General features: G+C 44.1%; 1 protein-coding gene across 7 annotated transcripts in view; it reads right to left on the bottom strand.

The window, feature by feature from the left end:
* agrn (agrin) overlaps nucleotides 1–26,346 on the bottom strand; it is a 276,308-nt gene that overhangs the window by 22,151 nt on the left and 227,811 nt on the right. For 6 of the 7 annotated variants that reach the window (XM_084365476.1, XM_084365478.1, XM_084365477.1 and 3 more), the window contains 10 exons: nucleotides 24,390–24,848; nucleotides 22,024–22,149; nucleotides 17,539–17,666; nucleotides 13,403–13,517; nucleotides 11,034–11,153; nucleotides 10,442–10,849; nucleotides 8,769–8,961; nucleotides 5,794–6,009; nucleotides 3,880–4,109; nucleotides 2,227–2,361 (listed from right to left, as the gene is read on the bottom strand). In XM_084365476.1, coding sequence (XP_084221602.1) covers nucleotides 2,227–2,361; nucleotides 3,880–4,109; nucleotides 5,794–6,009; nucleotides 8,769–8,961; nucleotides 10,442–10,849; nucleotides 11,034–11,153; nucleotides 13,403–13,517; nucleotides 17,539–17,666; nucleotides 22,024–22,149; nucleotides 24,390–24,848 — 2,130 coding nt within the window. The remainder of the gene's footprint in view (nucleotides 1–2,226; nucleotides 2,362–3,879; nucleotides 4,110–5,793; nucleotides 6,010–8,768; nucleotides 8,962–10,441; nucleotides 10,850–11,033; nucleotides 11,154–13,402; nucleotides 13,518–17,538; nucleotides 17,667–22,023; nucleotides 22,150–24,389; nucleotides 24,849–26,346) is intronic. The other variant, XM_084365481.1, reaches the window with a different exon arrangement.

Here is a 26,346-nt window from a genome sequence, read left to right as displayed (position 1 = left end):
TCAATAAGTCACCAGAGGTCCGGCCAGTGGAGAGAGTTGGGTGACCAGGGAAACCCACGAGACGAGTCGAGCTCGACGACCGTGAAAAGTTGGTCAAGTTGAACTTTTTTACAATTATCCTGCGAAATAAACGCCACAGAGGCGATACTTAGGGAGCTGCTGCATCGAGCACTGAGGGAAGCTCCGAGGTAATTTTGTTTATATTGTAGTAATGCTACCTAATTAGTACTTGCAATAAAAACCCATCAAAACAATATAAAATCAGGAAAGGCAATAGCAGAGCAGCTAAAACGCACAGAACAAAACTTTGTAGCTGCACTCAGAGCCCCCGGTCGCACCTCCGATCAATCAGCTCCTCAACAGAAATGCTTCCAGTGTGGATCACAGACACACTGTCTGTCTCTCGCACACACGTTAGCAGGTCCGTGGCTTAATTTAGTTAAGGTGCTGCATGTAAAACATTGCTTGAAATTTAAACTCCTCCCTGCGGTTATATTTTCAAGGACTGGCTGAGTTCAAGTGATCCTGCTTTCATCACTAAATTGTAATGATTTACACTATCACAGGGCAGAAGCACATAGAGAAGGAGGCCATTCAATACTATTGGAACACCCTTGAGAAAAGCCCTTGATGGTGGGTATTATAGCAGCGAGCTGCACTGACGAACCCTGGCAGAAATGAAATGGAAACCATAGCTCAACTGAACGTGCGTGCACAGTACGTTACACACACTTAATACGATGACTAATTCACCTTCAGGGTTCTGATGAGTGGGCTCTGAGCTACCTGTCTTTTTAACTGTTCTCGGCACAGCCCTGAGAGAGTACGTCCGCCTGACTGCCGCCTTATCTGTGAGCTCCTGTCTGGGGCTGACACTCTGGCTGACTGACGCTCCCATAAATCACTGCGGGCAGGGAGGACTGATGCGATTAGTCATCTCATTGATTCCTGAGAAAAAAATAGCCTTTTGGGATGGGAGACGCTGCCGCTCACACAGCATTGATTTTAGTTCACCTCAATTTATTTCAATCACCTGTGAACTGGGACTTGGATGGAGGCTATCCCAATCTGGATTTTTCTAAATTCCCAAGGGTTTCTCTTTTGTTGGGAACATGCATGATAGTGTGTGTGTGTTCTCTGTCATTCACAGTTACAGAAGTCACTTCTGCAAACATTCATGACAACATCTAAAAAGCCAGGGAGGAGGAAAAACCACGGGGAGACTTCAGAATGTGGCATCGCCGAAAGTGCTAATGATGAACTTCAAAAGCAGCTGAGTCGTGCTCTGGTCTTTTCCCCAGCCGTGGCCCGGTTCTGCCGTGTGCAGCTCAGTAGCAACAACAATGTTTGAACACAACACCTGTGGGCGGATAGGCAGCAAGGGAGGCAGTGGGGGAAGAATGCGGCTTCGCTGCCGCTTACCCGCTAACAAGCGCAGCCGAGTCGATGTGGCGAATGGCCCGACGGGGCCAATCATCTACCTCAGTTCTGCAACCCACCCTGCCACCCTGAAGGCTCAACCCCCTCCTTCCTGTCTCTCTGTGTTTGATCTCCCTTTTCGATTCAGGATGGATGGAAATGTCACAGAGCGGAAAGAAAAAACACAGAAAGAGGGAAACCAGACCAAAACACTGGTCTTTCTTGATAAGCACTGGAGAGAAAAACTGGGCTATAAATATATGGAGTTAAAGGGTAAGTCCACCAATTTTACATATTAAAGTGTTTTTACAGGTCTTGGGGAGTATTACTGCATATGTCAGAAAATAGTATAAAGCCTTTTGTGGCTCCAGAAGAAGCTGCATGTAATCTCATAAAATAAGTCTCCACTTTTCTTTTCAAAACCTGGTGCCTACATTATCCACAATTCTCTGAAGTTTGTTTCGTCTTTACTGAGGTCCTCTTTAATGATCTGTGATTGATGCTTACTCATACAAAAGCATGACTAAAATTTCTCTCAAAAGTCGACAACTCTTGTAACAGCGTTGGATTTTCTCATCTTTTCTGGATTCATTTTTGTTTCTCTGCGTGATGTACAGCAGTAACAGGTCATCAATATCCATTCCTAACCTGGATCACGCAGCCAGTACTTGGCGCCCCCTGCTCACAGAGCGTTTTGGTTCATCAGTGTGGATGCTCACATCATTATAATTACAGCTATCATTATAGTGATGGTCCATGGTGTGGACGGCCCTTTACACCAGGATATACAGTGTTTAGTCACATTACCTTTCTCGCAGTGTCTCCCTTCACGTCCCGTTGGACACTCGCATTTGTAGCCTCCCTCGGGGAGCGCCTGGCACTGAGAGGATGGATGGCACCTGTTGGGCTCGCATGGATCATGGACATCAGCACAAGTTGGACCTACGCACACACAATGGGAAAACCACCAATGATTTCAACTGCTTTCTCTTTTATTCCATGTGAGAGGAGGGGGAGACACAAAAGAAGCGGGGTGTGAGGATTTCCTCTGTAATGGAGGTCATTTTCTAATAGGATTTGGAAATATTACACGTCCAGATTAAACAGTGGAGAGCTTCCCCGCCACGCGGCCGTGTTTCTGGGCCAACGCCGACTGTGGGAAAGGCATCGGGAGCGTCTGGTGGATGATGGTTTTGCCCTCTGCCACAGCCCATCTGAATTCACCCGTCATTACTTTAGCAGTCAGAGCCTGTGGTGAGGAGAGCGCTTTAATGAACCCCATCCCCGCTGAGCTCACAGGGCTCCCCCGTTTTTCCTCACTCATGCTTTTGAAAGCCAGCTTATATCCTCCTCTCTTACTTCTGCCCTACCACCACTCTTTTTTTTTCTTCACATCCTCTCCTATCTTTTTAACTCTAATTCTCTCTCACCTCTCTCATTCATCAGGCTGTCCTGACATGTTCACATCTCCCCCTTACTCCACCCATTTACTTTCTCTGTCTTGTTTTCCTGTGATCCTTCCCTCCCTTCGAGGCCGGCAGTCTTGGCCGGTTTCTAAATTGACATGATGACAAAATTAACTCGAATGTGAGTCTGCAGGCTATGGTCCAATTCTCATCAACACCATTCATTTTGGACCATGTTGCCAACACAAATTTGATCACAGCGATGATTCTTTGGAGCGAAAGGGTTATCTTCGCTTCTTCTCCGGCTTTCAATAACAACAAAACATAAAAGCACCTCTTATACGAACGGCCATTATAATGTAATGTGATGCTTTATTGATCCGCAGTTTAAATTCAAGGAAAAGGGCTCTTAAAAGTTGTCTGAAAGGTGGTTTCCCTAACCGCCCAGCCGCCCCCGCTCGAGTATAAAATCCTTTACTATTCGAGCGTAAACGTTAACTCTGACAATTAATTTGATTCTGGTGTGAAACTTTCAGTAGTCGGCTGCGGTACAACCAGCGAGGGGCACACTTGGCTAGGCCCTGATGGTGTCTGCTCTTAACTATATTCTCTCTGAGTTGCTTGTTAGTTGGCATCTGCTGAAGGGAGAGAAAAAGAGAAGGAACGGATGTGGGAGAAGAGATAGGCCAAAGGCCGTTCACTGAGCATTTGGTGGACGTTTTCATGTTTTCTGCGCCGTGTCAACATTTAATCTCTCGTTTCTGTGTTGGACACAGATTTGATGGTGTTGGTGTTTACAAAATGACTTCCAGCACTCCTGCAAGGGGCATGAGTTACACTGTCAAATTAGGCTGTCAAGCTTACTTAGGATTTTCGGGTAAGTCATGACCACAGTGAATCCCAGAAGAGAAGGCAAAGTAGAGCTATTTTAACAAGGTGTTAGAAAGTTCGCACAAGAATTTACATATTTTCTACTTAAAGCTGAATAAACTTCTTAAAATGTCCAGGAATCCCCGTGTGACCACTAAGAACGCTGCTTTGGTTGCCATCTTACCCCAGAATCCTTTGCTGCACTTGCAGTGGAACATCTCTGCCTCCTTGACCTGGCACGCAGCACCGTTTTTGCAGGGATTTGGCTGGCAGGGGTTGTTGCCGCATTCACCCACGCCGCTGCCGTACAGGCTGTCACCACCACTCTCCTGCAGGTTGAGCACACGGTTGTTGACGTCCAGCATGCGGATGCAGCCAACCAGACCCGTGGCCACCGCTGTCCTTTCCCTCACACTGAAGTAAAAAAAGGCAAGGGGAGGAATGTAATGTTAAAAGAGCCTGCAGTTACAATTATTACACTACCAACCCTCAGTTAATAACACAGAGCTGAGAGTAAAGAACATGCTCTATCCTGTATACCGTATGATATCATTCGAGTCTTACTCAGTTTCTTTCCAGTTGTTGATTGACTTCAAATCCTTACTGTTTCTAAGATTGTTCAACAGTTCTTATCAAAATCTGCTTAATTATGGAGCGACCAATGTTTTACTTACAGTATACTGACATGACTCTCAAGTACAGTCCTACAATATAAGACCAAGGGGTGATCCAAAATCATACAAAGGGCAAAGTTTATACAATAATAATAACAATTTTTTGAATTATTTATTAAAATGATTTAAATTTTGTTCATTTATTACAATCAAAGCTAAGAGAGTTTGTGAAAAGTCGCCGCTGACATATATCTCCCAGCTGAGACTCGCCTCTTGCAGTATGAAAGTAGTATTAAGAGACAGGATGGGCAAGGTCTCTGCAACACAGTACAAAACCAGTGTTGATGTAATGTCAGCCCTGTTGTTTCTTCACATTCTGTTGATAATGTTAGTTCATTTTTTTTTTTTTTTTAATGATTTAAACTGAAATTCTGGTGATATCTTACAAATTGTTCTCTTAACAATGAAGTGCAAAAACAACTGCCTCTTAAATTCTGAAAAAGGTGATGATGATTATTTTCAGTGTCAAAGGGGCGCTGTGAAAGAATTTCAGTTGAAAACATAAAAAAAATAACAAAAATTAGAAAAGAGAAAGAGAAGAGAGAATGTAAATAGTTAAGAGTTTATGTACTGTGTTTTAGAGATATCTACGCAAGTTAGCATGTTAACCAGCTAGCCCCAGCCCATCCCGGTCCAAAGCTCATGTGCTAGCAGTGTAAACACGAGCAGGACTTGGTCCCTGAGCTCCCTGTCCGAACCACTAGCTGCACGGCTAACTGAGCTAACTAGCTAACAGCAGCTACAGTTAGCAGGAGTTAGCAGTTATTCTGGTGATAAGCTGCCCCACTTTGTTTTGAGTATGAATTTGACAGGTGTCCAAATCTTACATATCGCGCCTTTAAAGTGACTGTATCTAATTACAAACGAGAGATCAACATGTTGAAAAAGATGGTTGGTTGGCTTTTGCTTTGCTGTTTGTTTGCAAAGTCCTTTAGCCAACTAATAAAGGAGATCCAGAAAGTCTGGATTATCAGCTGGGCAACCCAGACCCTCAGTGGGCCTTGGATGGTCCATATTCAATGGGTCAGTTGTTGTAACTTAATTAACTGGAAATGTATTCGGGAACATGAACTTTTAAAGCACAATATCAACTGGAAAGATAAAAAGCTTTACGGTGGGGTTCTGCCTGTGTCAAAATGTACTTGGTAAACATCATTAAATAAATCTCTGTTTTGCTAGACTACTACAATATTTTAGCAGTACAGCTAATTTTTGCCCTACAGCCTTAATCTGGCCGTGGAAGTTGAATGTACTCTAGACAAAAATATCAGAATTGGTCATTAAAATAAGCAAAAATTGGAAACTGGATTGCTGAAATCAAAATTAAAAGCTGTAGACTGAAAGGTTTAATTTGAAGGATTTTGATTAACTCCCTGGATGTTTTCATCACATTGTGTAACTGTACAGTAGATGAGAGGTCTTACTCCGCCTTCATATCCTCGGTCACTCCCCCAATGAACAGGTGAGTGTCCAGGTTGAGGCCGTCTGTGCCGCGCGGACTCTCGCCCTCGATGTGCGGCTCGTTGTCCACGCTGAGCAGGGCGTTGCGCCGGTTGCGAGTCACCACCAGCTGATGCCAGCGGCCCTGATTGACCTGTACTTTGCTAACCAGTGTGCCCGTTCCTGAACCTGTGTTGAACCTGAGAAGAGAAGATACAAACGTGTTACACTCAAGTCAGTCCACCTTACACCTGTGTCACACTTCATAATAATTGACTTGAGGAGGTTGCTTCCCACTTTTTCTTTGTTTTTTATCGAGCAGCGCCTAATGACTGGAAGAAATGTGCTCACATTGCTCAACAAGACAGAGAAGGATGATGGAGAGATGATACCGACTCCTCATTTGGGATCCAAACTACAGTATGTGACTGGAATGAGGCAGTTACTCACTTAAATAATGTTTTTCACACCCTCTTTTTAATTAAACATTTTATCTAATGAGGTTTTGTTGAGAGAAAGGCCATATCATCACAGAAAAGAGCTGCTGTGTATGTGCACCCACACATGTGGTAGCATTAGCACAACCTGAGAGCAATTATCTGCCACAAATAATTAGTTCGTCTCCCCACGTCTTGGATTTGCCGAGCTGTGGGTGGTAATCTCACCGCTGTATTTCTGGAACTGAGGCAGAGCTCCGTTTGAAAGCCAAGTGACTAATGATCTCCTTTAGTTTGCTATTGATTTTGCTCTGAATAGAGAAATCTGACCTGGCCAGGTTGGGCCGAGCTGAAAGGGCTTGGAGGGGTCAGGGTGAAACACAAGAATCCAGAAGATAAGGAAAGCGGATGGTGTTTGAAATAAAAGGTCCAAAACAGAAGCTGTGCAGAATCTCTAATTAGTCGCTTCACATCTCTTCTGAAGACGCTGCCTAACCCCCGAATGATTTTTTTATGCATACGATTCCACTGTGAGGGAAGAGAGGAATATTTAGTGATTCTGCAGGTTTCTGGCAGCAGAATGGTCCAATTTTAAGCAGGTTGGATGAAGCTTTTGGTTACTGTCAGACATCCAAATCCAAAAGTGCTGCTAGCCTCAAAAAACACATCATTCAAATCCTGCATCCTAAAGGGGCACTACACCATTTTTAGTAGCCACAAGGAGTGACACTGAGCCTGGCTTTGAGCCTAGAAAACTTAACGAGAGCGAAGGCAGACAAGCTCTAACAAAAGACACTGTAGAGGTGCATTATGGGAGGAGCTGATCCAATGTTTTTGAAGTTGGGCCTACTTTAGGGACTTAAAGTCAAGTTAGTATGGCCTGAGCTTGATTTTGACCATTCTCTACCCCATTTTATATAATTTTAATTGTATTCTATGTACATAATACACACATCAGATGCAAAATCAACCTAGATAATCAATTAAACCTTATACTACAGGGGCTCTATGTCACAATTTGTATCAATTTACATGTATTAATCACTTTTTTATGGCCATATGTGAGCAGATTGTAACTCGACCTGAAAAAGAAGACGTTCCCGTCTCTCTTGGTTGTCTAAGTTGTTTAATGGCGCTGGACTGTGGATTTCTTTTTTGAAGGACTGGGGTCAGAATATCAGCGACAGGATGTGACTTCATACATATCGTTGAGTGCCTCTCTCCGCTCTGCGAACATGAGCGGCTCCCAGCACAACACAAAAGTTCCTCAGAACCCCTTTAAACTACGTGTTATTTGATAGCACAATGATAATAAATATCGCTATATATAGAAACATTTCTGTAAACTTAACTGAGAAATTGTGTGAAGGTGCACTATGCAGTTTTGCGAAAGACATTTTAATCAGAAGAGAAAGATCTTCATCGACTGATTTTTTTTATGCCCAAACAAACTAAATAGACAAACTCTCTTTGTTTTCATGACTGAATAAACTGAATCAACAGTGTTTCAATCAGAGTTCTGTGCACAATATTTTCCACTGGTAACAGCTTGTTTATTCAGTTATGGAAAAATACACATTTGTAGTATTTACTTCATTAACATAGTAAATATTAAAATTTTGAGTTTGAATTTGTTCTTCAAAATCAAATTGTGCCCCTTTAAAGACAAATAATAAGTTGGGAATCAAACACTTACCTGAATACCAAACACAAAAAACACAACACAAATACAAACTCATTGATTGATGATATTCTTGTAACAGCCTAATGCAATTTGAGATGTTGTGATTTTAGGGAATATACTGTAAATACATCAAAATAAACAAATAAAGTAACTTTATATAAATGCTAAACTCTCGGATGGTTGATGAATTTCCTGTAATGTCACCTGACCCTAACATAAATCACCATATTCAGATTTAAATCTGTATATATCAACAAAACAAGGTGATTCTTAGTGTTTATTAAATTTCTATGTTGTATGTTTGAGTCTACACGACATGTTCAGTCCGATGCATCTGTGAGCCATATCTGAACACATTTCTACGTATCTTTGCTCCATCTGTAAACACAAACGTTCCATCATCTTACCTCTTTATATATGTTATTAAAAACTACATATGAAATGCCAAATTTGGACCAACTGCACACATTTCTGTCCATATGTTTCCACCATCTGCAAACGTGATCATGTGAGCAGCTTATTTGCAAGTTCGAACACATTGCTGAAAGCGTGCCTTCATAGCCGTAACCTGCAAATCTGTCAAGAAGCTTCTGGGTCTTTATCTATTTCCTGGCAGTGGTGTTTGCAACATGTTTACTTGCTGTAATTATTTGCCTCATTATCTTCAGTGCTCTCTATTTGTTTTATTCTTATCTACATCCTCTCTCAGCTGCCGCCGCAATGACCCTGCTTCCCCGCGGGGATCATTTAAGTTGCATCAAATTTAATCACACAAATGCGGCAGAATCAACAGCTGACAAATGCGCTGATGCTCTCTGCTGACTCTCACAACGCTCACCTGAGCTCCACCCTGCCGTTGACCAGAGCCAGAGAGATGAAGTCCTTCTTGCCCTCCTGGCCGTTGTAGAGCAGGATGCCGGTCATCTCGGACGCTCTGAACTCCATGGCGATGCGGACCGTGTGATAGGCGCTCATGGTTTGGAAAGCCAAGTATGACTGGCCTCCAAATGACGGGATGAAGTACTTGATGACTGTGGAGGAATGAAGACAACAAGCCAATCCTGTCATTACTACATAACTGGCTTTATCGTGGCGTAATAGGCGCTTAATGTGCATAATTAAGTGTGCGTGGTGAGGAGGTGGCGTGTCACTGGCTCTTGGTGACAGAGAATCAGCCTTTCTGTCAGTTTATTTTCAGAATGATGTTTTTCTGAGTCTATCAAAAGGAGACGGTAAGAAAGAGGAGGAGTTGAGCTTTTCACCCACCCTCGAGTCACACACATTCTCGCGCTTGTGCACATACACACACGAGCACAGGAAACCTTTTGTTTTTCAGCCACTCGACAATTATGATTATTATCATCCATTTTCTCCCCCGGGCTCCTTTTCTCTCCATCCATCTGTCTTTCTGTCCGTCTCTCTGAGGAGAATGGCAGCTGATGAGCTGCCTCTTTTCTAATGACTTGATTGATCTGGGGGAGGCTGGCATGAAGTTTGTGCGTGCGTGCGTGTATGTGTGTGTGATTTCATTTAGCCACTCTAACACAAAAAAACACACACTGATTCTCACCAGCTAATCCCCATCAAAGCAATTAGTGTCAATTATCTTAAGATGCAGCTGCGTGAGGTTTCTCCTCACCCCCAAAAAATCCCAAAGTAGGGTAAGAGGGAGGGGAAAAAAAGAGTTGTGCTTCTCAAGAAGTTCTCCTTGATTTATGATTTCCTCCGTGGTGCTGATTGGATCTTTTGCCGGCATCAGTGAACGGCTCAGCGGTCGCTCACTTCGGAGGCGCTGAACCTGTCTAGAGATAAGTTTGGAGCGCAGCAAGCGAGGAGGGATGTCTGTGTCTGACTCAATCACACCTCAACTTCTCAAGTTTTTAAGAAACTGAGCATAAAAAACAATGCTCTGTTCTGAGGTCTGATTGCTGTTGTCTTGTTGAGCTTTTAATGACCCAATAAATCCACATCTGTGGGCACATAACATTTACATATTCCAGCTCGCTAACTGAAATTATTACTCATGCTGCTACTTAAGGTGTCACTTTGCAGCCACTTTGTAAAACTACAATTATACAAAGCATTAAAAAACTGCTTAACAGAAGGAATATATTTCTTTTTCTTTTTTCTAAAAGTTTCATTACATAAAACATTCCTTTAAATATTTGATTTTTTTTTATCATAATGGCGTATTTCTCCTACTTTATAAATATATTAAAGCACTTGAGGATGTGGTTAGCAGTGATTATAGAACAGCTGAGACACATGATTGGCACAATGGAGAGTGGACTGCCTGAAACCCTCTTAGTTGCTGTAAAATCACTGTAAACTGCAGCCTTTGGTGCTTTCTTTGAAATTGCTAATTGCAATAGAACAAAATTATAGGGACAGTCTGCTCCAGCTCAGTTCTCAGATGAGTTTGAAATAAGCTCAGACTCTGAAACTTCTGATTTAAGAGTAATAACAAATAGAAGAAGAAATAGTCTCCAGTATGTAAAAACAGATACTCACCCTTCTCACACACGGAGCCTCCTCGGCCGGCGGGACACTTGCAGCTGAAGTCGTTGCCGTCGTCCTCGCAGGTGCCCCCGTGGAGGCAGGGGTGGGAGCTGCAGGGCTTGTGGACCTTGTGGGGAAGCCTGCCCCTAGTGTGTGCTATGGTGGTGGCTGGAAGTGGCGTGGTCGTGGTGACAGCTGCCGTGGTGGTGGGTAGTTGCGTGGTGACCGGTGCTGAGGTCGTGGTGGTACGTCTGGTGTTGAAAGGCCGGCGGGTGGTGCCCGGTGGGCGACGGGTGACGTAAGGGGAGGTTGTCGGAAGCCTGGTGGTTGTGGTGGTGGTTGTGGTGGTGGTGGGAGCGGCTGTGGTGACTGACGCTGTGGTGGTGGTGGTGGTGGTGAAGAAGGGGACGGAGGAGAGGCCTGTGAACAGAACAATGGAAAGAAGAGAAAGAAAAAGAGACGTTAAAGTATGTTGAGCTTGCCTTCCTGAGATTTCCTATTCGGGACCTGTAAACCCTTTGATAAATCACCTCATGAATAACTTAAAACCCCCTTTTCATTTTATTAATCCCTGCACACTCCTGTAAAGTCCACACTGTATTACCATAATTGGTGATGCGAATATTCTCATCCTCCGGCTTCTTCACGACGATGCCGGTGTCTTTGGAGGCCTTCAGCTGTTTGAGCAGGGCTCCTTCGATGTCCTCCACCATGTATCTTGTATCTACAATAAACAACAGGTACAAGCACTCAGGGCAAGGCCTCAGAGGAGCACTCCAAAGCAAATGCAGGACACAGGATTCTTTAGCAGTACAATGGATATATCAGAAAGCCCTGTGTATGACAGGTGGAGGGTCTCCCGGGGCCACTTGTCCTCCAGCCGCCGCTTGTCCTGCTTCTTTCCAGATGAATCGCTCTCATAACGTCTGCCGCAGATGTTTGCTTTACTGGCCATGGAGGGGCGCCGCTTAACGGCACCAGTCCCCCCACATGAAGGGTATGAAGGACAATAAACGATGCTCTTAAAAAATTGGAAGCGCCTGGGGTGTGTGTGTGCGTGTGTGGGGGGGGGAGCTTAAAGGGGCAGTATGTAGTTTTGGAAAAGAAATTCAAACTCATAATTTTAATATTTACAATATTAATGAGGTAATATTGCAAACTCAAAATTTTTTTTTTTCCACAAGTGAATAAACAAGCTGTTCTCAGAGGAAAATAAGGTCCCCAAACACTGTTTGAAGCTAGAAAGGTGGCAGGGTCCGCCAAATATAAACAAAGTAAATCAGTGTGAAACTGTGTTGTCCTTTAGGGTCAGTTTGTGTATTTAGTTCATTCGTCATGAAAACGAGTAACCAAAAGAGTTTGGTTATTTTGTTTCTTTCAGAAATTTCTTCCCCAAAACTACATAGTGCACCTTTAATGATGGGGGGAAAGAAAACATAAGAAACTCAAATCTTGTTCCATTCCTGTTTTAAATTTATTTTCTCAATATCACAAATTGTTCCTTTAACTGTACAGGAGGTGCCTGATACGGAGCACAAGTCGACAATCTCACAGACATGGTCATTTAGGGAGCATTTACCGACTTTGATGAAAAGCAAATAACCAATCTGAACATCCGAGCTGAGGTAAAAACCTTCATATGATGCTGCGTTTTTTTTTTAATGTTGGAGCAAATTGCTGCCTGCCAGAGATTAACTTGGCATTGCGAAAGAAGATTAACAACAAAAAGATCCAAATGAGGAAAAAACATTCAGTGCCTCACAATATAATGAGCCAAATAAAGAACTCAAAGAGTGCATACCTCTGCCAAGGATGCACAATCCACTCAAGCTGTAGTTCTAATAATGGAAATGTTTGGAAGTTTTTAACCTTCATGTGGATCTGCACCAGAATACACAGACCAATAGAAAATCATAATGATTTTTTGGAAACAACACGTCCTGGCGATGTTTTGTGCAAGGAGAAGTTCAAGTGAAGTATGACGACTGAAACATGTTTTGTTTTTTGTTGTTGCTGTAGTGCCACCTAATGTACAGGCAGAACACCTTTGGAGTTTGCAAGAGTGGTTATATGCTGTAACACAATCAGCTTTTAGTATTAAGAGAACTGTACGGAACATTATCCATTAATGCTATGCTCTAAACCATGGGCACCCAAACTTTTTTCCTTGGAGGGCCAAAACTGGAACGTAATCGTGGGCCACGGGCCAAAAGCAAATAGATGGAGGACCATGGAGGAGGAAAGAAATTGATGAAAACTTGGCCTTGACAGAAAGAAAAATGCTCCCATGGTAAGTAATGAGATAAATGTTGACTTTTTAGCTCATATATGACCATTAATCTAATAAATATGACTTTTATCCTAATTTTGGCTTTTAAAAAAAAAAAAAAAATTATTACTCTTTATCTCATAATTATGACTTATCATGGGAATATTTATTTATGTAATTTTTTTTTCTTTGAGCTTAGTTTGCATCTTTTTATATATATATATTTAAATAGCTGAAATGGGCTTTGACACAAATCCCTTTTGTATTTGATGCAGGATCCAAAGTTTCCTTAATTATAAAAAATAATAAATAATTAGTGATCCTTAAAATTCAAGGAGCATTTTAAGTCTTTAAAAATAAACAATAATAATAAACAATATTATATTATTATTATATAACTTCACTGGCCCACTTTGGGCAGCCCTGCACTAAACCACAGTGAATGTGTGGGAAGAGTGATAATGAAAATAAATACAGGAGGGAACAAGTTTTGCCTCGTAGGTAAATGGTGGCTGTGGCTTATTCTGCATAAAAATATAATTAGGTCTTCCTTGGCCAACTGCATTCAAATATAGTAAAAGGTCTTGCATGATAAAAGACAAAGTGGAACCACATATATGTTTCTCTCTATTGGCTGCTGTCTTCAATCATTATTCAATTTTTTCAAATCTTTGAAGCTCAAGCTCTCTTCAAAGATCTCTCACCTGGTTTGAAGTGGGCCTCCACAAAGGCCAGGATGGAGTTGCTGGGTGCCAGGTTACGGACACGGACGCTCATAAAGTCTTTGTGCACCTCCGACTTCCTGAACAACTCATTGAGCTGAGGAGAGAAAAGAGAGAGCGAGAGAGAGGGGAGAGAACGGACAGAGAGAAGAGATGATAAATGAGGCTGGTAATGAGCTCCACGCTATCATAACTAGCGAGCCCAATTGCAGAAGACTGTACTCTATCTCCAAGGAAGAAAGACTGCCTTTCACATTGGGGGTGCAGAGAAGAAACCTTCGGGGTGTGGGGTGCACAAATTGACATTTAGCTACAGCCGTGGCATTAATTAAAGGGACAAGTTTTCGGGAGGAGCCAAGATAAATGCCGTGCTACCCTGACATGTACTCCTGATTGGTTTTGCCTCCGATGCCCTCACTGTGTGCAAAGATGTAACAGCAGGCGAGCTCCATGAGGAGGGTTCACTACAATGTTTTTATAAGCCCCAGTGGTAAGACAGCAGTTTCACTGAAGCTGCCTTTAGCTAAAAAAAACAAAACAAAAAAAACCACTAGTCCAATAGTTGAATAAAATTAAATTGAATAATTTTAATGCCGGAACTTGAAAAAGTTACACATTCAGTACTCAGCATTTCCCCCTTAATTATATCTTGTCAGCGTGGTGGCGGATTAATCACACTCACTCGCTCGAGAGCTGCAGGAAACAAGAGGGAAATTTCAGCTGCTGGTGAAGATCTAAGGAGCCACATGGCCTGCTAACCCACTTTACTGGAGCATCCTGTGAGTGGCTGCTGCCATTGTTTCCACTGAGCGCTCTTCAACATGACCCATCTGCATCTCGCTGATTTCACGACAGCCAATCATTGTCCACGACATTATTTTGATCAGGGAGACTTATTTAGTGATTTGTAGAGGTGCATATGGTTCAAAGTTACGGCTGATAAGTTATTTTAGAAGCATTTCTGTTCTATTTGTAGGAAACCCCTTCACACCCCAACAGCGATTAATAAATCATATGCTCTGAGGAAAAAAAGAAAGAACAAATGTGGCGCTTGTGGCTGTTGCAGGCCCCTAATAAGCCCGTCCAATCATTTCATTTGGTGGATATACATATTGCTAAAACTAAGCGAGCTAGTTGCACAAGAATGGGGTAGAAAAAGTGCAAAAGTAGCACAAAGATCACAGCCCCTGAGCCTGTCGTTTAGCAGCTAGCTGACTTAGTAGCACAAACACTCAGTAATGTTAACACAAGGCACACATAAGACAACATACTGTACATCATGGTGTTTTCGGACACTAACGAGATGAGCTCAAATGTCAAAAAGCAGCTGCGGATCCAGTCAGTGACACCGATGACTCAGTAAGCTCGGGTCAGGTTGAGGATCCACATTATCTCCCCTCTAATTTTAGGGCTGAGGTGTGACGGCAGAGTCAGAAACGAAATCCTCCAGAGCCGACTCTGGGATGGACAAACTGACCCCATAATAATTCCTCTCCTTCTTTCCCTCTCACACATCCTCATTTATTCCCTGATGGTAACAGATCGCCGCATTGCAAAAGAGATGTGCTGCAGCTTGATTCTCCGATGAGTGTACTGTATATCTTATACATACTGTTTGTGTGCTTGCTGTAAGATGAAGAGGGGGTGGCTGCTGTCAAGTGGCACACTAGGCTTCAGAGACACGCTAAGAGCGTTAACGAGCACACACACAAACACATGCACAAATCGCTGTGAGGTAGTAGATTAGGTCCCAGTGGGGGCTAGTGACACCGCTTCAACAGCTGGTAGATGTGTACTGTGTTAACAGGCACACGCACACACACACACGATCCCATTTCATCAGAGGAGCGAGGCCCTGGCTTCACAACACAGACATTTGTTCAAAGGTTTGAGCTCACCAGAGAAAACGCACAGTGGAGAAATTCAACCAGGGTGAAGCGCCCGGGCCAAACTGTGATTACTGCACAGGCTCTGCGCCTGCCTCGGCCTTGGCGGGCCAACAGCGACTGGCATCACGACCGTCCAAACTTATGAGAATCAGAATAAGGACTGGATTTTTTCTAATATCTGAAAAATCTTAATTAATCTCACATGAGATGCTGCTTTCTGGTGCTGTGAAGTGTTTGGCAAGCAATCGACAGATTAGTCTTTGCGCAAGCCTGCAGAGAGCTGTTAGTTTTCTTTTATAGTTCTCTTATTAAACTTAAAGTGTTTTTGGAAGGCTCATGTAATATCTATGCTAACTGAGCCTTAAAGCTCGCATGCCGTGCTTCAAATTAACAGCATCAGCCAAGTTCTGTGAGAAGTATAAATTAATTAGCAGCATATGTGAGGGAAATCTTAGTTTGGAAATCATCAGAATTCTCATTTTAATATTTTCATTTGTGAACAATAACTACTGAACCAACAAGATCCTGTTAAGAGTCTTTTTTTCTTTTTGCTCTGATCTATGTACCTGGATCAAAAACTGGTATTCAATCACCATATTCCTACACAACAGTTTGCCAATAGTCCCCTTTTATTAAAAATCAAATATCAGCCATGCTATGTTGTCTGCCTCTGATATGATGTATGTTTCTCCCCGACCGCAGCCAGCAAATATGTTTTTATCATTGTTATTTTTCTATCAGATGTCTGACCGGTGAAATCACTCCAGCCTGGTGTGGCAGAATATTACTCAACAGCTTCAGGGGGGTTGTCAAGTCAGTAAAACCCTGCAATGAAGCCTCCCTGAGCCTGTCTGAAGGAGCTCAAAGGATTTGATTAGTCTGGCTCAAGGTAAAGAGTTTTACTGTCTAGAGATGCTTTGAATGTTGATTCAGAAGCCTTTCCACTCATAAGATGAAGGTTCTTTGTGAAAACACAAAAAAGAAAACAAGAGTATGTAACTACAGGGCTCAACAATAAGGACTGTTAAGTTAAATGTCCCTTCGGGCTAGTAAATCAAGCAACTCGCTTGTCCAATCAAGCAAGTGTTAAAAAAAAGAATTAAACATGTTTTTTCAGAGCTGATGATGGAAGTATGTAAGGAGTGAGCCATCTTGCTTCTTTCTCATCTCTGATGAGATACACATGTACAGTATCGATCAAGTAAACATTTTAGTTTTAGTGGCTACAGGAGTTAAGTGGGGCAGCAGAGAAGGTCAGTGCTTGAGAGCAAGGCCAATAAGATTAAACATGACAATTAACCTGAGTCTTTGTTGTTATTTGATAAACCTCTCAAAAATAAAACAAAATGTAAAAGGGCAAGTAAAAATTCACTAGGTAAGAAGATGTTCTTACCCTGAGTAAAGGCCAAGGAAAAAAAAGGATAAATAAAAAACAAAAATAACAACAAAAAACATGAACAAGCCTGACCTATGCTGAACAGTAGCTGCTGTCAGTTGCTTTACAGCAGCATCAATTGATTTTTGGCCACTTAGGGGGAGCAGAACAAGCTGAAAACAACGTGTGACATTATATTCCCTTCTCAAGTTGTTCTGGCAGTCATGTAAACAAACCGTTGCCTGCTTACAGCGGACAGAGCAACATTAGCATTCATTTGGAGTCATGATTCTGACCACCCGGTCAATGTAACAGCTGGAAATGGTGCTGATGAGAGTTACGTTTGCAGGGCTGAAACCCAGAACAAAGACATGATAATTCCCTGTGGGTCCGTCACAAGCGACACTTCTCGCATTACATACTTTTCATTTTATCCATAGTTAATATATAAAATACTGATTAGCGGAGCTTCACAGACATCATAACAGTTGAGTGAAAGTGATCAAAATGGGACCACGAGCAGGAAACATGTTTACTGGTTGGATGTTAAAATGACTGAAATGGGCTAAAATATAGTGTAACAATGACACAATTGATGAAAAGTCATAAAGTCTCCGTTAAGTTGGTTTACAGTGGCTACCATAAGCTCCTGGTCACACCACTAAAGCAGTCGCAGCAAAGCCCCTGAATGTATTAGATTAAGGAGAGGTGTGTTGTATTGCTTATTAGTCAACTTTTCATTTCTTCTTTATTGGTAACATGTAAACAAAAGTTAATATCAACAACATATTCAGCCAAGCAATATCACAAATGCTATTCAAATTGTATTCCCAGCACTACTTTCTCCTACTTACTGCACTCTCTATGCTGCGAGCTGTCTCTCCAAACAGCTCTGACTTGGGGTCCTCCATCTCGGGGGTGTAGAAAACCTCCTGGCCCTCCACCTGGTCCAAGTGCAGGAAACCGTTGAACCTCATAGTGGCTGAAAGGAAAGGAAGAATATGTGACACTGGAACACCACAGCTTAGACCTTCCTCTATCACTCAGCACCCGCTGCCTTCACACAGTGCTCGTTTTGGGGTCGTGCCAGTTTTGGGTTAGTGATGGATCTTGTGTTCGTGTGTGTTTGACAAGGGGAGGTTAGTGAGATTGTTGCTGATTGCGTGGTGGTTTACAAAAGGGCTGGGTTCGGGTTTGGCCGTTAAGGGAGGACGTAGTGGAGGTGGTGGAGGTTGTGGTGGTGGACGAGGTGGACTGTGAGATATGAGAGGAGGAAGGGAGGAACAAAGAAGAAGGGAAGGTGGGAAAATGGGCCATTTTTACCAGACCGAGACTCGTCCCAAAAGCTGGCCGAGGCATGGAGGGCTGGGTAAAAAGACAACAAGTTAGACAGACACACCAATACATGAAGGAAAGAACAGAACACACACATACACACACTGAAGAGAACACAGCCCACAGACACTCTCAAAAGTGCCTCCTTCAGCAAAGAGAAAGCCTCCCTGTCCGACCTTGGAGGTTATGTTGTCCAACATTTATCAACTAGCTATACGGTTTCTTCATACTGCCGCCTGAGAGGAGAGGGCTTGAAATAAAGCTGAAACGATTTGTGTGTATGTGAGGTGAAAAACAGGGGAGCATGCGAGGCGCTGATGCCGGGCTTCCACGCCGCTCGTAATCAGCAGAGCAAATTGCCCAAATCAATCATGGCTGCCCCTGCCTGAGCAATGCCAGGGAGAACGGGAAGAGCACTTGTATGATTATCGTGAAAGATAGCCGTAATTGTCTCTTTAATGCCGCCAGACCGGTGACTGACACAGCCCGGTTAAAATTGCATGAAAAGGACAGGAGACAGTGCCGACCCGCCCCACTCAGGTTCCCTCTGTCTTCCCCCCTCGTTTTTACAGTACTTTCACGGGCAGCACACATCGATTCAGATGTGACGGCGGCCATAAAATAGAGCCAAATGGGCGAGGTCTGGACGATAAGATGGAGGGGGAGGAAAGAAAGAGAGGGGGACGGCGAGAGAGATTCTGGCTTTTAATCTGCAAAGAAGACAAACATCAGAGAGGGTGATTTTCCAGTCCACTGCTGTGACGGACGTAAGGAGAGAAAGAAAGAGGGTGATAAAAGCAGGGACAAAGCTATTGGATGATCAGATTCTCGTGAACTGTAAAATGTAATGGATTTGTTGGACTTCCACTAGCATATGGAAGAGTTTACAGTAGCTGGAGGAGAGCATGTCATTAACTCTCACATGGGCAAATGCTCGTTTTAATCTTTGATGCCATGTAAAGGATAGTGCCTTGTTTAAATGTAGCATATGGAAGGCGTGCACTCATTGTTCTAGGCTAACACATGAGGAACCAATGTTGAACTGAAGAAAGACGACATTATCTCAATACTTTGGCCGATAAAGTCTAACCCCAACCCAACCGCAACCCCCAACCCAACCCCCCCATAACCCTAACCCCAACCCTTACCCCAATCCCAACCCCTAACTCCAACCCCAACTCCTAACTCCTCTAACCCTTCTTGTCTTCTGTTTGTGGTTAAATACTACTTCAGGCAATACAATTTTAGAAATGGCTAACCAAGGTCTGACCTCCTCTGTGAAGCTTTACTTCAGAGTACAAAAACAGCTTCAAAGACCTCCTTGAGGGTGTGAACATGTGAACTAAACTCAACCTTGAGCCACTTCACCATTTGATGTCTCAATAAAATGTTCAGATTGGAACAGCAAACAATTAGTCCTTTTCATTTTCAGACGGCGGAGCACGCGTCAATAAATTGGACGGCACAATGAGACGGCGGCGGTGGAAGCTCGAGCACTGGGGACGTGTCATTTTACTTCTAATGAGCGGAGGACTGGCTAAGCCCTCCTCAGGAGAAAAAAGATCCGACAAAATCGATCAGCCTATCGCGCTGCCTGCCTTTATTGGTAACACTTGAGCTGAATGAAGTATTGATCGCTGGTGTGCCGTCATTGTCGGCTGAGATAAATATTTACAGGCTTTAGTGGATTTGTTACAGCTGTTATCTTACAGCTAAAACCTGTTACAGGTGCTTATACAACAAATGCCTCTATAGATGTCTGGATCTGGGGCCGAAGGTCATCAAATCGTTTGGATTATGTGAGAGAAATAAAAGTCAGAAGACTGTGGAAGGCCTCAAATCTTCAGATCATGTTGTGGATCGTGTGGCAGTGAACTCTGCTGGTTTATTGGAAGGCTTTGGGACCTTCAACAAGCCGAAAATGCAACTCCGCGGACTAATTTGTGGCCTCAGCTCTTTCAAGTCGTGACCTCTAGCTCTCAGGAGAGCCGGAGAGAATCCCTCCTTTCACAATCAGTCAGACTCACACCGCTGGGACAAATAGGGAGCAGATTTCAACAGAGGGATGGAGGGAGAGAAAGATAGAGCAGCAAAGGGGAGAAAGAAGCCCTTTATCTTTATGAACCCAGTCTGGCAGAAGGCACTGATTGGTACAACAGAGCTCGTCGGCCTCTGGTAGTCTCTCGACTCTCTCCCCGCTCAACTCCACAGAGAAATGAACTGATGCAAGACTGGATTGAGATTGACTGAGTTGAGGGCGAGAAAAGAGTAAGATATAGCTCAGGAGGGAGATACCGAACAGTAGCAGGGACTGATAAAGAGAGAAATGTGCGTGAGGGGAGGTGAATAGAAGGAGAGGCGGGAGATTAAAAGAAACAGAAAGAAGGTGAAGGAGGACAGAAAAAGGAAAGAACAGAGACAGGATGTCTATTTACAAAGCGAGGCGCATGGGTCCTAAAATATGATGTCGAAACCGCTCAAAATTCTGGAGAAAAGCCCGAAACATCAGCTCACAGAGGATCAGGTAGGGAATGGCTAATATCAGAGTCAGACTGTCAAGGTGTGTAAAATTCATAAACACGGATTACTCAGGTCAGACTTCACCTTTCACTGTCTCTGTATTTCTTTTATTTTTTTATTTGCCTGCCACCTGCCAATATGATCATTTACATATGAGGGCTGTGATTCATGCACCGCTGCAGAAAAAAAAAGAAAAAGAAAACACCTGTTCATCTGGTTGTCGAAGGCAGATGGCACAATATCACTATTCCCACAGTAAACATTAAACATAAAAAATGTCGTGGTGATTCTCAGTGTACCAACAAATTAAGGTAATAAACTGAAGAAAAGAAAATAGAAGGATATGGGTTGGTTGACAAAGAGACAAGCGTTCTGTGCAGCCCCACTCATAGAGAGATACATGCCAGATGGTAAATATTAGAAGTAATACGGTAATCTTTGTTAAATATGTGGTTTTTGCAGCCATTTACAATCAACATTTTCCACAAGCTCTGAAAACACTGCACAACAAGGGGCAGTGTAGACCTTTTCTACGCAGCAGAGATTACAGCTAACTCCCTCTAAAACTATGACAACAAAAGACACTAAGTATCGGTGATCCAGACCCATTTATAGGCATTTGTCTTTTTAGCTTTGGAGAGAGACAGGCATGTTGGTTCGCCCTGCTTCCAGCCTTTATGCTAAGCTAAGCTAATGGTGCCTTCCATTTGAGCTGGAAAGTCACAATTTTTAAGTTCCTAATCTACAATTCCACCTGAAATGACCCCTTGAAGTCGAATTTCATGTTGGGTACAGTCGGGTACACCTCACCACCCCCAAACCTTAAAATCTAAAATGGCTGCTCCGCACATCAACAGCTGTGAAAGCTGAATAACATACTGTTTATTGTCTTATTTCTGTCTCATTAAATCAGTTTTGCACACAGTACTGTCCAACTTCTAAACGTTGACATGTTGCATTGGTGTTTGTATGCGCAAAATATCATGTAATGCATTGATTGCCAACGACGGCTAACAATGGGTAGCCCAGCTAGATCTGGTGTTCCGCCTGGTCAATTTGGTCATTCCCAGCTCTGACCTTCCTGCTTCTGAGGTAAATGACACGCGGCATATTCATCTCTGGTTTCCATACATCACACTCAAGCATGAGAGTAGTATTGATCTTATCATCTAGATTCAGAAAGAAAATAATAGTCTTGTAGTTTGTAGTCCTCTAGTTTTGTTTCCCAAAATGTTTAAATTTACTTAAATCACAATGAGTTTAAATTGCAAGCGCTGTCGCAGATACTGTAACAGATGTACCACTTTTTCAGATGTAAAACTGTACCTTTAATAAGGATTGATCTAATGTGACTCAGTGCAAGAGATAACACTCATCATATAGTACCAGACTGAAGACAAACACACAGAAGGAGGATACACAGGCTGATAATCAGGTGATTACAGGGAAGAGAAAGTGCAGGTTGAAGGGGTATTTTGACTTACAGGGGCAGTTGGCGCCCTCTGGAGTGCTGGCTGGTGTCTTGCCGTCGGGGCAGCAGCCGAACTCCTTGTTGTCGCAGGAGGACCTGTCCTCAGCTGTGGGTACGGTGGTGCTTGCCACCGTGGGACCTGGAGGTGACACACAGGGGTTCATAATAATGCATGAAGGAACGGAAAATTCATAGATTGAAGCCATCTTATCTCAGAGAGCCAGAGTGGAGCTATTTTAAAAACTCTTCAGGCTCGGCTGACAGGTTTAATGTTTGTAAGATCAAAACGTTTTGTTTCTTCCCGACGCGCTCTCGCTTCTGCAGATGGTTGTGTGTGTTTAGTTTGCTGACCTGTGATTGGACACTAATAGAGGCATCTGTCAGGAGTGATTATATGGCATTTTCATGGGAATTGATTTTACACCTGGAAGTCATTTTGGTGGAGAACGCATAATGGCCACTGTTGCCAGTCATGTCACACACTGAGCACTTAAAATGATGACGGGATGTGATAACTGCTCACTGCTGATTGGCTGACGGCTACCTTCAAGGCTTCCTAGGGGGAGGAAAAAGAAAAAAAAACACACAGCCGTGTTCGTGTTACGGTCGCTGTATATCTGGCTATCTTGGGACATAAAAGACATAAAAATGGCTGGGCTTTCTCTCTCTGAAGGATGAGAGCGCAAGAGCAGCGGAGCTCCGTTCTCTCTAATGACGGTGTTGGAGGGGGGGAGGGGGGGGCGTCTTGGTCGAAGCGGCGCAGTTTACGGCCGCACAGAGATTAGAAATAATCGCGGAGGCAAACAGTGCGCCGCTAAACAAGTCGTAAAGACGTCAGAGGCGAGGGACGTCCTGCTCAAGGACTCGCGGTCAAAGGAGGCGAGAGGAGGGGGGAGGAAGGGGGGAGAGGCTGTAGGGTTTATAGGGCATCTGTTGGCGTGTGGTCTGCAGATTTACAGATGCTGAAGAGGAGAGCGCTGGTGGGGGGGGAGAGGGCAGTGCACAACAGCAAGGGGACGCTGCATGGCTCCGGTGGGAGCAATGAGAGCTGTCAAATAAATGCACACACACACAAACACACACACACGCTGCCACCACATGGCTGCACATTTCGAGAGCGGGGATACAAAAACACACACGAACGCACACCTCTGACCTGCTCACATTTATACACTCAGACAGTGATATGTGCACTTGGAATTGGACAAACTCTGTGATGTGCGGAGAGGGAGATAAGAGTAACAAACACACACACACACAGAAAGGAAAGATAAGACTTCAACATATAAAACGCACAAGCACACCTCACAAACACACACGCTCACACACACACACGCACACACAGATTAGTGCAGATTTGAATGTTGAAATCTGCACCTCTCAATCTCCTAATCTGCTCGCACTTTCACACTCACAGATTGATGTGCGCACGAGTTCTTCAACCAGCACACACAATGTGAAAAAAACATCCGGACATGCTCGGGTGCACATTCACTCACACACATACACACACACACACACACATAAACACACACACAGCCACAAGACGCCGGGTCTCTTTGGCAGACAGGCTACATGCTCCTCGCGCTGCCGAGCACTCTGGTCAGCCTCTGACAAGAGAATAAATCTAAGACTCGGGGAGAGGGAGCGAGAGGAGGAGGAGGAAGAGCTGAGGAAGAGCACATTGGGGCCATGCTGTTCCATCAATCCTATCCTGTTACTGCAAGCTGTCAGACAGGGGGGATGGATGGATGGGTGGCAAACAACAACAGAAAAAAAAATAAAATAAAAAATGGTCTGATTGAAAAGTCTCAGTCATCCCTTGTTGTCCAAGCAGAGGCCCAGAAACGGCAGCCTGCTATAACAGTCAGGAGGGCATGTCGAGAAAGATTTGAGGCTAGTCATGTGACAAGGTAGCTCCACGCACACACTCAAACCTCAACCTCCCAGTCACATCAGCCTGTCACGTCAGGCTCCAGAGATCCCCAGATGCGGGCCAACAGTTTCATCCGGCCTGCCGAGAGTGTATTTTACAGAGCCTGGGTTTGTTTTGCTAGCTGTTGAGAAGCGAGCGCGCCGGTGGAATGGGAGAAAAGAGCATGGGTGATGTAGCAACAGTGAACCGTGCAAATACATTCCTTTCTGTCTGAAATTGAGATATACATCTTACGCGAAATGACACGAACAGCATCTGTTTGCCTGCCTGCCTGCCTTCGACATTTGTCTCCTAAAGAACAATCTGCATACAAATGTTCATGTAACTTTCAATTAACAGATGATGGCATGAGTGTGATATGAAGAGACTTATCCCACCCTTTCTTAAAAAATAAACACCTCTTAAAGCATCATGGGTAATGAAGTGAAAGAGCAGGGATTTACCGACAGGCTCCTCTGCCCCACTGGCCTCTGGTGGGATGCCGCTACCCACTTCCTCTTCCAGCTCCTCCTCCTCTTCTTCCGTCTGGTAGTCTCCGCTAGGATCCCCGCTGCCCGAGCCCTCAAAGGAGTTCACATCGGCGGAGGGGTCTCGCAGCGGCGGAGGGATCTTGCTGCTGCGAGGGGAGGAGGTGGTGGCAGCGGCGGCGGCGGTGGACTGCGGCTGAGGCCGGATGTGGATGGAGTGGCGGTGGTTTGTCTGCTTGTGGGTGGGGGTGGAATAGGGGGTGGTGGTCGGGGGCTGCTCATTGGTCTCTACCTCGGCCGTCCTCGGAGGCGGGATGGCCCACACCATGTTAGGGTGGAAGGTGGCGGTGGTGGTGATGGTGGCGGCAGCGGTTGGGCTGGGGGTGGTGGCGAGGGGGTTGGGGGTGGGTCTGTCTGCCGGCTCAGTGATGGTTTCTGGTGGAGGGAAGGGGAAGGAAGCAAGGAATGGATGAATGACTGAGCAAAGATGAAAATGCTTGATTTTGCTGCACCTAACTCCATTACAACCTCGAAAATGACACCAGAGGAAATAAAAACATCATTAGCCAATAAAGCAAAACAAAACCACTTAATGATCGTTACAACCGACTGTTGACGATAACTTTTTACCTCTGAATGATTATGTCCTTTTTAATCTTCTAACCCTTCTCCCTGATGCTTAACAATGTCATTATGAAATTACATTAAAAAGAACACACACACACACACACACACACACATACACACACAGGCTCCCATTTGTAAAAGCAACCTCTGATTAAACACCCTGCAATGGATGAGATGTCAGCCATCTTTATTTGACAAACCTTAAGTAATGAAAGTGCATCCATATGCAGAGTGAATATGGAATATGCCACCAGATGACATACTGCATTCACAGTTATATGCACTGCAGTGTGTTTCGCCTGCAAATGAGTTATGCCGCCCAGACACAGTTAAACTACCCCAGTTGGTGTCAACGCATAGTACAGAGTGTGTACGTGTGTTTTCTTCGCATATGGCATGTGTTTGTGCGCACAATATGTGTGTTGGTGTGTTGCCGTGCCAGCGCCTATGAATTATATATCCATATTCAAATGCTGCCCTCCAGTAGCAAAGCTTTAATCACCAACAGCCAGTGCCTCCGGTGATGAATGATTGATAGAAATGGGGCAAAAAAAGCCGGCTTTAACTCCGGCTTCAAAGACGGCGGGCTGCTGCTCGCGGAGCGCATGAGCATCCGTCAACGCCACCACAAACACACCGCTGTCGACACACCAGCACGCACGCACGCACGCACGCACGCACAGAGAGAGAAATCACTCCAAATGAGGGAGAGAGAGAGAGAAGAGGCTCTCCCTGCAGAGAGACCATCATTACCAATGCAAAAAGCTCTGGTGCAAAAGGACAAACTGTCTGCGATAAAAAAGCGATAAATAGGACAAAAACTCCTGAGGGGGAGCAGCGAGTTGGCAGGGAGATGCTACGTAAGTGAGCACTTCAGATTTAGCCAAGGCAAGCAGGCGTGACAATACTGTCGCTCTCCCTTTACTTCTTTATGCCCCTTGAGTATAGATGTGTGTGTTAGCGTGTGGGTGAAATGAACAGATTAAAAAAAAGAAAACCCTATACCGCCTCATTAGGATTCGCCTAACATTATGTGTAGGACTTAATTACACTGCTATAATCGGCTATTTGATCGGCAATTATTCACCGAGGTGTGAAATGTGATACCTACTGAGACGGCAGAAAGCCTGGGAGACACACGGTGTCAGCTTAAAGCTCGGCTGATATTTGTATAGAGAGAGAGAGATTTGGAGTGGAGTGCACAGAGCGGTGATGCTATCGCCAAGAATGGTGGCATGCATCGCCTTTCCTCTTGGCTACACCTGTCAGTCAGGTGCCAAGCTTAGCGTCAGGAGGCTCGCTCCCT

The sequence above is a fragment of the Pagrus pagrus genome (assembly GCF_965226575.1).
Source record: "Pagrus pagrus genome assembly, chromosome: 11".
Taxonomy (NCBI): domain Eukaryota; kingdom Metazoa; phylum Chordata; class Actinopteri; order Spariformes; family Sparidae; genus Pagrus; species Pagrus pagrus.
The sequence above is the reverse complement of the archived record's forward strand: the minus strand, read 5'-3'. Positions and strand labels throughout refer to the sequence as shown.